The 13,770-nt window shown below is 55.6% G+C and overlaps 1 protein-coding gene across 2 annotated transcripts; it reads right to left on the reverse strand.

Annotated features, from left to right (window-relative positions):
* Positions 1 to 2,017: 2,017 nt before the first annotated feature.
* NPPC (natriuretic peptide C) lies at positions 2,018 to 7,260 on the reverse strand. Of its 2 annotated transcripts, none has more exons than XM_045867323.3 (3): positions 7,072 to 7,260; positions 6,302 to 6,612; positions 2,018 to 2,855 (listed from the first exon to the last, which is right to left on the reverse strand). In XM_045867323.3, exons 1-2 carry the CDS (start codon positions 7,159 to 7,161, stop codon positions 6,322 to 6,324), a joined length of 381 nt encoding a protein of 126 aa, XP_045723279.1. In that variant the 5' UTR covers positions 7,162 to 7,260; the 3' UTR covers positions 2,018 to 2,855; positions 6,302 to 6,321. The 2 variants fall into 2 exon arrangements, with proteins under 2 accessions (XP_045723279.1, XP_064443312.1); XM_064587242.1 differs by having other exon boundaries at positions 2,018 to 4,499.
* Between the last annotated feature and the right edge of the window lie 6,510 nt (positions 7,261 to 13,770).

Below are 13,770 nucleotides of genomic sequence, written 5' to 3' on the forward strand. Positions count from 1 at the left end.
TCTGATCACCCCCAGAGGCTCCCTGCTCCTGTGCAGTCCATTTCGGACCACCCCTTCGGGGTCATGGCTATCACCGGAGGACCTCCCACGTCTTGGGTGTGTGGAGGGGCAGAGGTAGACTCCTAGAATCGCGTGCCTGGCCGAGGATCTGGAGACTCTGTCTCCTTAGTGCTCCCATCACCTCCATGGTAGGCGCAGGGATGGTACCTCTCTGGAGCCATACCTTCCAGGTGGTCCTGGCTGTCGTGGTCACCCCGCATGAGACAGAAGCTGTGGGTTCCCCAGGCAGCTTTGGAGGCAAGGTGCTTGGGGAGACGGGGGAGACCAAGACCCAGACGAGAGGATTGGAATTTCTTGGGTAATACCACCTGGGGAAATCTCTGAAGGTTTCAAAACTTGTCCTGTTATTTATGGAATATTTGTCTATCCTTCCTGGCTTTTCAGCAGAAATTCCTGCCGGGATGACATGTCCTTGTCACTGCTGAGGAAGCAGCCATAAGATTTCAGGTTTGGATAGCAAAGGAGGACTGGCTGTCTAGCAACATCTTAAGCCAACAGACCAAGGGACTGGCTTCCACCCCGTGGGGACTGAAGCTATTTGTGGACTAATTCATGGGGTGAGAGCTACTTGGTAGGATAGCATGTATACTTGGGCTGGGGGGTTACTGGCACCCCAGGTCCTGTCCACAGGAAAAACCTTTAGTGACTCCCTGAATCCCAGAATTCTTCCCCCTTGTGTCTTTGGGGTTAGGGGAGATGTGCCTACCTCACCACCAGCAAAGCCCACAGTGTACCCCTTGCCTTCTTGTTCCCCCTGCTTCTGCAGTCCCCCTCTGCATCCCCCGGCATGGGGTCTGCAGACTCACAGTGAACTGAGGCACTGGTGAGGGCTGCGTGCAGCAAGCCCTCACCCTCATTGACGTAGGCACCCGAGTTCTGAGCCACAGAGGTGGGGTGAGACCGAGGAAGATAGCCACACCCTGGACGAGCTGTTCCCTGGGGCAGTGGTGGAAGTTGAGCGTGGGGGTGGGAAGGGCCCTAACCTTCCCCAGCTGGAACCTGTCTTAGAAGCAGTTTTCTCACCTGGGCGAGGTCACTGGGTTGTCCTGAGAACCTGCAGCTGCAGGGAAGAAAGGCCAGGAGCTCCGATGTCAGCAGAAAGGCGGGGTGTCCTGGCCACCTCCCCCACGTGCCGGTTTTCCCGGGAAACCACTCAGCCTGGCCTGCCGACCCGTGACCTCGGGGCCACGCTGTCCAATTCCCTCCCAGCTGATATAACCAGCCCGAAAGGCTCTTTTTGTCCCTGCTTTCACCCAACAGGGGACAGGAGACAGATGCAAGGGGTCACCACGCCAAGGATGTGGTGCGATTATCTCGGAGTTATTTGATTTTCTTGCAGGTTTCAGGCAAAGAGATTCTAAATATTCATAGTGTCACATTCAGGCTCCACGGGGCATAGGAATCATAATTGTTAGCAGCTTCAAGTGAAGAGAAACACCACAGCCCCTGGCAAAGCACAGCATACTGTGCAAACATGGAAGCTTAATAGCTCCTGTTCTCTCTGAGGTCCTCGGCCTCGGTCCCTGTTGACCATGACATTCACTCTGAGATAAAACGAGCCACCGTCTGCGTTTGTGCGCTAAGATTCACAAGGTAACCTGACCAATTCTGCAACCTACACAGAAACCTAAATCTCTCCAAACAGAAGAAGAGTTTCCAGTTCTTTCCCTCCTCTAATAACAGAGAAGAGATGGAGTAGAATTAGAGGACCCTCAGTCAGCTAAATTCCATGTTAATTGAATTCACAGCATCTGACTTCCCAGCTGTGAAGGGCTCTGAGCACAGCCTCCTGACTGGGCCGAACTGGTTAGAACCACCGGAGACAAAATGCACATGGTGAGTCTTATCCTGCCTGGGGGGCTCAGATTCAGTCAATCAGGGGGTTGTGGGGGCAGGAGTCTTTACTTTTAGCAAAATCCCCAAGATCTTTTTTCATTTTTTTTTTTTGAGATTTTATTTATTTATTTGAGAGAGAGGGAGTGGAGAGAGAGGGAGAGAAAGCATGAGCCGGGGGAGCAGAGGGAGAGGGAGAAGCAGGCTCCCCGCTGATCAGGGAACCCGACGTGGGGCTCGATCCCAGGACCCCGGGATCATGACCCAAGCTGAAAGCAGACGCTTAACTGACTGAGCCACCCCTGCGCCCCAGGATCCCCAGGGGATTCTGATACAAACAAATCCAGAATCGGGAAACTGGTTGAACCTACAGCTGGAGGGAAGAAAGGCAAAAGCCTTGTCTTCACATTTCCCCTCTTCCTCAGACTAATATCTAAACAATAAATGCAGTAAGTAAATAAAGACAGTTTTCAAGATGTTCATGGAATGACTTTTTTTTTACATTTTTCCGCTAGTTAAGACAAAAACATTACAATGATTGACTTCTTTCATTTAGTTACATAAATAAAATTTTTATAAATATCTCTTTATAAACAATATAAATAGCTTTACAACATAAATACATTTATGCATGACATGAATTTACAAACAGCAATGTTTTACAGCTGGTTTTGTCAGTCTCTTAAAAACTGTCCCTTGTCATCACGTTCGTGTAGGTGTGTGTGTTGCATGTATATAATATATATATAATATATAACTTTTTATTTTTCATTAAAAAAAACCCCAAACGATAAAATCATACCCCCTTCCCAAATAATAATAAAACAGCTGGTGTTGTGTATTCCTAGTACCAGGAAAAAAAAAAAGGAAATGTAAAAGCCACATTGCGTTGGAGGTGCTTCCAGATGCTGTGAGGCTGATGACCAAGAATGACCTCAGCAAAACGGAGCAAGTTCCCAATCCTGAAACACAGAGGGGACATGGGACACTCAGCTGAGAAGCCCAGCCTGCAGGACAGGCGCTTTTCCCGAGCAATGTGAAGCCGAGTCCCACCTGGGCCGACTAGCCCTGACCAGGCCGTCCTGGAGTGGGGAAGGGGCCCCTCTCTGGCCCTCACCTCATCTGCTGTGTCCTTGGCACTTCCTGCCCCAGCGCAGGTGGAACCAGGATGTCTGCCAGCTTTCCTCCCCCTCAGGCTCCCTGCAGGCCTGGCCCTTGGCACCGGGTGAGGCGCGGGGAGGAGAGAGGAGAGTGCAAATGCCCTCCTCCCTTTTTTTTGCTAATGACACAAACCCTCCGCGAGGTGCTTGCCTCAGCTTTCTGTGTCTGCGTGACAGCTGAGGGAAGGAGAAGGCACCCATCTGAGGAGTTGGGAGTTCTGGGCTCGGATCCCAACTCTGACATTAACTTCCTGGATGGCCCTGGATAGCTTTGAGTATCGCTTTCCTCACCCATAAAATGGGATAATAGCCACCTCCCCGGGGCTGGCTTTAAGATTCAACAGGGGGCCACACGATGGACCTTGGCAGAGTGTCTGGGTCAAGCTGCCCCTCATTAAATAGCCCTTCCATCTGCGCTGCAGAAAGGGTCCCCTTCAGACGCAGAGGAAGCGGGGTCTCCCGCCAGCCCCGGGGCAAGGAGTGGTCATACTGGGTTCGCTGGGTGGAGAGTTAAAAGAGTCCTTTGCTGAGGCCTCTACCAGCTCTCTGCTAATGGGCGTGTGGGTGCTCTGGGGCCTGAGGAAGGAGTCCCCCTGAGACGGTGTGGTGCCCTCCCAGAGGCCAGCACACGCACAGGGACCCTGGGCCTTGATGAACTGTCCCTCAACTCCCGTCTCTGGCTGCCCCATGTGTTTAAACAGATGACAGATGTCTGGGATGTCCCTGGGGCTCCTGGGCAAGGTGTTCATTCAGGCATCGGCCACACCCCGTCTCTGTCATTAGAATTTTATAATCAAGACTATAACCGTCAGCGACAGTCATTATGGTGGTTGCTTAGAGCCAAAGTCAACTCCTGAGTGAAGAAATGGCCACAGCCTGGGATGAGTTTTCATTAATGTGAAAAATCTAAGCTGTCTTTGTCTTTGAAGCTGAGACAGAGAGCTGCCCGGTCGTCCTCGCGAGGAGGCTGCCGGCAACAGGAAGGATGCTCTGTCTTATCCTGACGGCTGTGGCGTGAGGGTGGGGCTGAGAAGGTTAAGGTGTTGGAGGTGGCTGTTCAGCTGAAGGACAGAACTTCTGGGAGGTTGACAAATTTCCCTCGTCAAAGGGGCTGAGAGTTCTAGCAATCTGGCCTCCTGCCCAGCAGCTCCCCAGCCAGCCACACCCAAGAACAAGGAGCCTAGGGGGACGTGCACGCCAGACACTTTCCAGGCCCCCTTCCTCATCTTGTCTCCTGCTAACCCATTGAATAACATTTGTTTAGATTCTAAAGTTTGAGGTCGGTGCTTAAATCAACGTGAACTAAAAACGTGAGGCCTGTAGCTCCATCTCTTCATTGTTTAGACAGGACGGAAGAGAGCAAAGCCACGACAATGGAAGCTACGAAAGGCCAGAATCACCTCTTGCTGGGCAGGGGCGAGTCAAGATCTCAGACAAACGAAGCCCCTGCAGAAATGGGGGGGAACACACAGTCAGGTCTGGCTGTACAGAGGGGAAACCCTGCTAAAGCCCAGGCAGGTGGGAGAGGAATGCCCCTAAGCTGGGGGGGAGGGGCATGTTTCTCTGGTCATTGACAAGTATTTTTAAAAGCCTCTTTGGGCTGCCGTGGGTTCCAGATCACCTTTGGCTAGCGCTTGGCCCTCAAGTTGCTCATGAGTTCATCTGGAGGAGCTAAATAGCTTCCCAAGCAACTATGGCTCTGTTGAAAAAGGGTTCTGTGCTGTTAAAAAGGCTTAGGCAGGGGCGCCTGGGTGGCTCAGTTGGTTAAGCGACTGCCTTCGGCTCAGGTCATGATCCTGGAGTCCCGGGATCGAGTCCCGCATCGGGCTCCCTGCTCAGCAGGGAGTCTGCTTCTCCCTCTGACCCTCACCCCTCTCATGCTCTCTCTCTCTATCTCATTCTCTCTCTCAAATAAATAAATAAAATCTTTAAAAAGAAAAAAAGGCTTAGGCAATGTGCTGGAGAGCTTCAAAGAGGGGCGCTCTCGTTGCCCTCTGGGGGCAGACAGCGCGGACGCTGACAAGGCTTCCAGGGTAAGAGAGCCGCTTCCCCGTGGTCTCGGAGTGGGACAGACAGGCTGTGTGATGGAGAATGGCAGCCGCCAGGCGGCTAGGAAATGTTGGACACCAAAAAGAGTCAGATCCTAAAGCACTTGAATGTCACTTTCAGAGGTGGGCTCTGTTTCTCCGTAAGAACTGATGGGCAGCAGGGATGGACAGGAGGGGGGAGGTGGGGAGGGTCTTTGCCACACTGCCAGGATGCAGCACCCGGCAGGGGCTGAAGGGAGCACAGGGGTTTCCAGCCCTAGTAGAGGGTGTGGAGGCCACGCCTGAAACAGAGGTCCCAGGCATGATGGAGGCGGGGAGATGGTGAGGAGCCGTTTGGGACATGCTGAGGCCCAGGTTGGGGCAAAAAAAAAAGAGATTTATTTTAGTCTTTTTCCCTGCCCTGAAATAATGCCACGAACACTGAGTTTCCATCCTGAAGTCTTGCAGGCAGCAAGCAGCATCAGGACCCTGGACAGACCAGTCTGCTCACAGCCACGGTTTAGAAAAGGAGTAAGAATCAGAAAGCTCTGGGGCAGAAGGGCGTCCTGGTGATGCCGACAGAGGGCTATTCTCTCTATTGTGAAGGGGCAGGTATTTCTCCAAGTATGTCCAAATCAGTCCCGGGAAGCAGCCCTGACCTCTGGGCTGCCTAATGCCTGGGCACCACGATACCAGTGGCTGGTAGATAAACTTACCCTCCGCTTGTGTGTTTGCCCTTCCTTCTCTGCTCCCACGAACCCGCCATCTCCCCTCAATACCCTCAAATGGCCGATTGGGACCAGTTCTGCTGGTTGGCTTGTGGTCGTCGGGGAGTGGGCAGGACCCCACCAAGTTGTCTCTGCTTCTCTAAAGGAAGTGAGGTGGGTTCATCCGTGTTGAGCCATTTCTGACCTTGCCAAAGTTCCCTGACCGCTTTATCCCTCACTTTTTTCTTCTGTAAAATGGGACGATCAATGGGGTTGGGGGCAAATGCCTCGCACACACACTGGTTCTCGTGCTGGGATCGCCTGGCTCGCCTCCAAAGGTCGGCTGGGAGGCGGAACGATCCCAGCGCCAGGGGATCAGAGAGGGGCCTGCCTGCGGGCGGCGCGGGTGGGGTGGGGTGGGGTGGGGGGTGGGGGATTCAGGCTTGGTTCGGACGGGCGCCGCGGGGGAGCTAGGTGTGCACAGCTCCGGGCCGCCAGGGTTGGTGGTACTCACCGCCGCCAGGGGTCGCCGCACTAACATCCCAAGCCGCTCATGGAGCCGATCCGGTCCAGCTTGAGGCCGAAGCAGCCCTTGGACAAGCCCTTCTTGTTGCCTCCTTTGTATTTGCGCGCGTTGGGGTGCTCATGCAGAAGGCGGGCCCACGCCGCCCGCGACTTGGTGTCCACGCGCAGGTCGCGGAGCAGTCGCGACCGGTCGCCCTTGAGGTTGGCGCCGCCGCCCCCGGGAGTTTTGTCGCCCTTCTTCTGACCGCCGCCCGCAGCCTGGGGCTCGGCCAGCTCCTCTCCCGGCGGAGTTCGCGGGACCTGTGCGAGGGAAAGGGCGGGCAGGTGAAGGGACGCCCGGCGGCAGCGCGAGGTACTTTGCGGGACCCCTGATGCTCCAGCCCGACGCGCCCGCCGGCGCGATTTGTCCCTTCCGAGCCCTGAGCGCGCCCCCACAGATGCCGGACAGCTTGGCCCGGCAGCCACCTGCCACGCAGCCGCCGCTGTCCGCTCCTTCGGGAGCCCCTTGCCCTCCCCTCCTTTGCCCCCTGCCGGGCTGGCCACACTGGGGCAGGGGCTGCGCATCTGTCGACGTTCTCCCGAGGCTGGGGACCTAGACCCCCGAGTTGGTTTCGAGGGCTCCCCGGCTCTCACCCGTGCACAGCTCGGAGAAGAGGGCCGCCTTCCCGCCCTCTGCTCCCGCTTGTGCGCCGCATCCTTCTGGGCCCCCAGCCCTCCCATGGCCCCTCGCAGTCCCGCTGTCCATGCAACAGCACCCACCTTCGGCGGCGCCCCGGGCTTGGCTTCGGAGGGCCGGAGAGAGAGTAGCGTGAGCAGCAGGGCGCAGGCCAGCAGCTGGGAGAGGTGCATGGTGCCGGTGGGGTCGAGGGGCGCAGACCCGCGGCAGCGAGGGCGCACGGGGCGGGCGGGCGGGCAGACAGGCGAGCGCGGAGCAGGCTGGCCGGGCTGCGGTGTGGGCGCGAGTCCCAGTGCTGCGCGGCGCCGGCTGGGTGCGCTCTGAGCCCGCGGCTCCGCTCGCGCCTTTATAATCCAACCTGCCGCTGATGTCATCCTCCCGCCCACCGGGCCGCCCGGGCCAATGGCACGCGCGCCGAGGGCCCGGAGGGGGCCGCGGGGGCTCCCCCGCTGCCCCCACCTCCATCCCAGCCCCGGAGGGACCCCGCGGCTCCGCCAGCTCTCTCTCGCTGCACTCGCGGCTGCAAAGCGGCGCGCACAGGGAACTCCATTTGCAGCGAGCGCGTGCCAGGCATGCCAAGCGTTGGTGCTCCCGGGGCCCTGCACACACGCTTGGACCTCAACAAACGCGCTCTCCCTAGAAGGGATCAGTTTCCCTCTGTGCAGGTGCAAAGACAGGCTCAGAGGAACGAAGTCACTTGCCCAAAGCCACACAGCGGTAAAGCTGGCCCAGCCCGAAATCCACGCAGATCTGTCTTGTTGCCAAACTCTTCCCTGGGCACCAGACAGGTGCAGGCCTGGTACTGCGGCTCCACCTTTCACCTACTCAGGAGTTCAGATCGCACCAACGTCTTCAAGTTAGGGAGGCAGAGGATGGGGCGGAGGTCTGGGCGGGAGGCGCGGGGAGAGCGAGGTTGCCCGGGGGCCGCAGGGGGGAGCGCAAGTCCTGCACCGGAGAGGGCAAGCTTTTCGCCTGCGGGTGTGTTTGAGAGTGAATCGCGAACAGATGGGCTAAGATGGCAGGCCCGAGATAGTGGAGCGGGTGCGTATGAGCATCCTGTACCCGTCACCGTGGCTCTAAGTTCGCGCTCAGCCTGGGTCCGCCGCACAGAACCGCCCTGACCCGGCGGATGGCTTCCGTGTGCGCTCACGGGTGCGCGCCCGAGCCTGTCTGCACCCACGCGAGGAACCGAGGAACCGCAGCGTGAGGATGTTCGCTGCGGTGTCCTATGCACCTGCACGGGCTGGGGAGGGAGCTTTACCCGGCTTCGAGCCCAGTGTGGCTTCCGTGAACTGTGACAGGCGGTTGCCTTCGTTGTTTTCAGCCTCAGATAGATCTGTGCTGAAGCTGCCGGGACAAAAGTCACTTATACCTGCTGCTCACAACTCCCTCTCCCGGGGCAGGGTGTCTTGGTGCCTTGGGCTCTGAGGAGTCCCTTGGAGATGGGCACCTCAAGAATTGAGCCAGGTGCCGAAGTGTATGATCCCATGCCACCCAGCAGGACCTCTGCTGGAGAGCACCCAACAGGGGCATGGGGGCGGTCCCTAGACACGAAGACCACAGCCAGATGCAGGTGCCTAGAGGAGTTGTTTCAGGGAACGGAAGCTGTGCCCAAGGCACAGGGCAGTGACAGTCAAGAAGAGCAGGGGGAATCAGGTGCCACGTGGGTAGTTCCCACAGCTGGGCCTAGAGGGCAGGAGGCAACGGCGCACCGTCCCTTCAGGCTGTCTCCTTCCCACCTGGGACTGCACACCCACCGAGCCCAAGGTCCCTTTGTTTAGGAAATAACCCGCACCCGAGGTCTGAGTTTGGGGTAGCAGAATTTCTGAGCCCGGAAGAGGATTCAGACATTGACAGGGCACCCTTTGGGAGTTCTGGTGAGTTGATTCACCACTTCCATGCAGCCCCCCCCGATTGCTGCTCCCTGGTAACAACTGTAGAGTGGCACCACTCTTTCATTTGAGGAGTAAGGAAGAGGAGCAAGGAGGGGGAAGAGGGAGGGATTTCTGAGTGGGTTATGGAGGTCTTCTCTCGTCTTTGCCTACTGATCAAAGGAAAATGTTACCAATCTGGAACTTCCCTGAGACTCGCTTTATTTATACCTGTTTAAGGAGCTGGGCAGATTGACTAGGGCCAGGCATGGGGCTCGTTTGCAGGGGACAACAGCTACCTCCTCTGAAACCTCTCATTAAGGACAGGTTGGAAGCTTCTGGTGCACAGTGGTTACCTCCTTCTGTCTGAATGTCTGCAGGCTGGTTCTTCCTGTCTTTTGTGTCCCTTGGACGTACTTGGTGACAGCTGGCTAACTATCTAAGTCTCCCCTCTCTTTGAGCTTTGAGACTAAATTGAATAAACCAACCCCACCCAACCCCACCCCAGTGTGGGTAGAGTCTCAGACTCTACTTTCCCTCTTTGGAAGTGGAATCTTCTGGTGAGCCCCCACTGCTGACCACTGGGCTGTGGTCATTTGCAACAGACCGGATCCAGGAACAGTCACCTGTGGAGCGAGGCTTCCCTGGGGCAGGCCAGGGAGCAGCCCGGGCTTAACTGCCGGAAGGTGGGGTGGAGCGCAGTTCCAGGACTAGGCTGGAGGAAGCTTCCGGAAAGGAGGTAGTCAGCACGTCAGTGCCTTGGGTTCCTCCCACAGCGAGGTGCAGAGGAAGCTCTCTCCCTCTTGGGTCTAGAATGGGGACTCAGATTCCTGGTTCCTGCTTTTCCCTCATGAGGTCTGCTTTTTCTGCTCTGGCCCCAGGGGCCAGGACTGGGAAAGTTGGACCCACTGAGCAGCTGAACAGGAACTGTTGGCAGCACTTTATTGAACGCTCAGCGTGAAAACTCCTCCCAATGGCAAAAGAGAGAGAAAAGGCCACTCAGGAGTCTGGCAGTTCTGTAGGGACTCCTGTCATGTGTCACTTATCCACCCACCGATACCCTAAGTATCCACCGAGCACCCAGGCAGCCTGCGGAGTCCCATCCCTGCAGGGAAGGACCCCTGGAAAGAGCCACTAGCTTTATAGGCAGAAAAGGACAATGGTGGGGAGGGAGGGCAGCTCCCCCAGCTTGGGCTAGCAGGGCGGGCTTCCTGGAGAGGAAAAGTCTGCGCTGAGCAGGGAAGGGACCTGGCAGGCAGGAGGAGAAAGCAGTGACACCCTGTGGGCTAACCGTGGAGCGCACCCAGGCTTAGAGGGTTGCAGTAAAAGAAAAACAATGAGCGGCCTCGCCAAAGGGCAAGTCCTTGAAACGGAGGGAAGCAGGAGGGCAGGGAAGCAGGAGGGCAGCCCCTAGACGTTGCAGAGCCCTGCATGCTCAGGAAAGCGGGGGCTTCAGATCCAGAGGAGGCAGGCTTGGGAGGGAGGCAAGTCAGCAGACGTAGGTTCTGGAGGCATTTGTGATAAAGAGGGGGAAGGGCTTGTCCGGCAAGGGTGAGAGCCTATTGTGCTCTGGAGGGTGGGGAGGAAAAAGCAAGTTTGGGGTGGAGGCGGGCATGAAAGATGAGGCAGAGGGAGAGTGGCCAGTTGAGGGGAGGCACAGAGAGGGAACAGGAACTGGGAAAAGTCAGAGCCGGGCTAAGTGTGCCAAACCCCAAGCATCTGAGAGTCACGCGGCTGGGACCCTCTTCTCCCTCCTGGATCTCTGAAAGGTGGAGACATGGAGAGAGAAGACTCCATTCCTGTGGGTCCCTTTTCCCTTTTCCTCCTCCATGAAGGCAAGGTGAGAGTCTTGTTCCTACTAGGGATGCGACCCTTCCTTGGGACAGTTGGTATCCATTCGGCTACCCAGACCCTATGGGACATGAAGGGGACCTTGATTAGTATTCCTCCAGGGAGAAAGGTGTGCAGAAGGGCTTCTCTGAAGCTGGGGAAGGGGTGGTTAAGACAGAATGTCCAGTTCCCCACTGCAGGAGGGGGAACCAGCTCTCTGTGAAACAGCGCCCCCTCCTGGCACTGGGGCAAAGCAGGAGGATTCTCAGGCTCACAGAGGAAGGGAGGAATCCTCAGCAGTCCATCTGTTTTCTCTGCAATTATTTCATCCCAGGGGCCTCCTTCCAGCTGCATAACTTCCCAGAGAGGACACTGAACAGGCGGTGAGCAGATCCTATGGAGGCCGGGCAGGGAAATTTCAGCGGGACCCTGGCCAAGTCCTATCGCTGCTCTGGGCCTTCAGTTTCACCACCTGTAATTGCGAAAAAACTGTACTTGCCTCCTGGACGGGGGCAGAGTGAATCAGAAGGCCTGACAAGAGGCTTCCAACCCCTACACAAAGGCAGGACGAGCAGCTGGGGCAGAAGAGGAATCTGAATGTCATAGCGCAAACACTCATACTCCCGGGGAAAGGGGGAGGACCCTGGGCCCCTGAGTCTCCCCAGGACTGTTTGGTGGTGGAGACCCACGGTGGACACAGAGACCAAAGCTTGGCCAGGTCTTCCTGAGCTTGGGGCCTCCTCCAGGAGTCCTGCACCTACAGGGCCTGGCTTTAAGACAGGAGCTGGAGGCCAAGGAAGCGTCATCCATCCATCCTGGGCCAGAAATTCCAGGAAAGCTTAACCTAATGGTGCCATGAGGTCTTTGTCTGACCCCCGGACACCCCCACCTGATGAGCCAGCTGCCCTCTTTCTTCTTTCCCAGGGGCTCTGCCAGGACCTGCCCCAGATGGCCTCCAACCCTGCTGTCCTACGCAAGCCCATGATGTCAGAGTTTATCCCTCCTTTTTTTTTTTTCCTTTCAAAAATAAAAGACAGATAGGGTTGACAGAGAGCCTCAATAGATAGGCTCAGTTCCCTGGGGGGACAACTGTTCCCCGTGTGGCTTTTAACAGGCAGGTGAGGGAGCAGAAGTCAAGGCCTAATTCCTGAGAAAGTGAGCAGAGAGGTAATGGCAAGGGCTTTTCTGAGCCGAAGATGGTTCAGCATCCTGACCTTCGGCGTGGAGTATGCACCAGATGTTTGCAGAGGTCCTGGAGGCTGGGCTTGCCTTGGTTAGGCTCTGGTAAAATGTTGATCACATGGAGCTTTTCCAAATAGGGAGCCACTCCTTGCTGTTCTGGGGGGTCCCTACAGTGAGACCACCTTCTTGATGTGTACCTGGGGCAGACTGTCTACTCTCTGGTCTTGGAGATCATGTTTCCGATTTGTTGGAGTCTATAGTCTTCAAGGAAGGAGGCTTCTCCGTGTGGATAGGAGGGTCCCCAAGTGTCTTACAGAAGCCTCTGAACTTGGCATCTTCACAGAAGGGATTATGGGATCGGTTTGTCAGGATCCAGGGCCACCAGTCAGCTCAGGGAACCCCATCTCTGGGTTTCCCAAGCCTGAGAGCCCTCTGCAGATTTCTGCCCCAGGAGTGTGTGATCATCAATTACTTTCTGGGGAGCAGTTAGTGTGAATGACCGGAAAACACTAGCAAGAGACAGACACGACTGAGCCAGATGCTAACGAGGATTGGAGGAACATACTTCTCTCACTCTGGGCTCCCCAGGGATTGGAAAATACTTTTAAGCCCAACCCCCACCACCCTGAAAAAGCCAAAACCCATAAATTTTTTTTCTAAGATTTTATTTATTTATTTGAGGAGGGGTAGGGGCAGAGAGAATCTCAAGCAGACTCTCTACTGAGCATAGAGCCCAACTCAGGGCTCAATCCCACAGCCCTGAGATTATGACCTGAGCTGAAATCAAGAGTTAGACCTAACCAACTGAACCATCCAGGCGCCCCCCACAAATTGGTTGGAACCCACCCTTTTGCCTGTGTGAATTGTTTCTGGGCCCAATGTGCAAAATCATGCAACAAACCTTTCCTCCTGGATTGCCCAGTAGGGTCCCTTTGTCTCAATGCAGGCTGAACAAGGAGAAGTTTCCTCCCCCCACCCCTAAATGAGAGCTGCTTTGCTTCATGGGTGAAATAATTTAAGAGGGGAGGCTCTAGCATAGAGTAGGGGTTCAGAGCTTCCACTCAAACAGCTGATGCAGGATCTTGGGCTCCAAGGAGGTGGTAAGGAGGGGAGGCAGTCTCTATGTGCAATGGACAGATATCAGTGGTTTTGTGCTGCCTAGCTTCTCAGCCCCCCTGGAGAAGCTGAAATGCCAAATGTTTGCCTGACCAGCCCTGCAGACTGTGCATGGGTGTGTGACCTGGACTCCCTAGTTTTTTGTTTTTTGTTTTTTGTTTTTAAGATTATATTTATTTATCAGAGAGAGAGAGAGAGACAAGCAGGGGGAACACTAGGCAGAGGGAGGATGCGGGACTTGGTCCCAGGACCCTGGGATCATGATCTGAGCCAAAGACAGATGCTTAACCAACTGAGCCACCCAGTCGCCCCAGGACTCCCTAGTTTTTGTTGTTTGTTTGTTTAAAGAAGGAGAGAGAGACAGAGAGAGGAGCGGCAGAGGGAGAGGGAGAATCTTAAGCAGGCTCCACACCTAGTGCGGATGTGAGGGTGAGGACATCTGGGGGCATCTGGCCTTTGTCATGCACCTTCAGAGATGGATAGAAGAAGGGGACAACGTGTAGAGAAGCACAATTAGGAGGGACTTGAGTAGTTCCTCTATGGAAATAGCAGAGCAAGTCATCAGGACAATGTTAGAAGGTTGGGTCCAGGCTGACTGTGCTGGCCACGTTGTCTTGAAAAATCATGCTGTAAATTATTCTGTGGGATGATTAAAAATATCACCCTGACTCTATAGAATTAGACAGTTCTGGATCCTAGTTCACAGCCTGGTGGGGGAGAGTTCCCTTCAGTAAAACGAATGTGACATATGCTCATATGTATTACTAAATGAAGCAAATATTT

This window comes from Mirounga angustirostris, unplaced genomic scaffold, assembly GCF_029215605.1.
Source record: "Mirounga angustirostris isolate CCGP_5_RB_7025 unplaced genomic scaffold, mMirAng1.0.hap1 SCAF_3, whole genome shotgun sequence".
Classification (NCBI taxonomy): Eukaryota; Metazoa; Chordata; class Mammalia; order Carnivora; family Phocidae; genus Mirounga; species Mirounga angustirostris.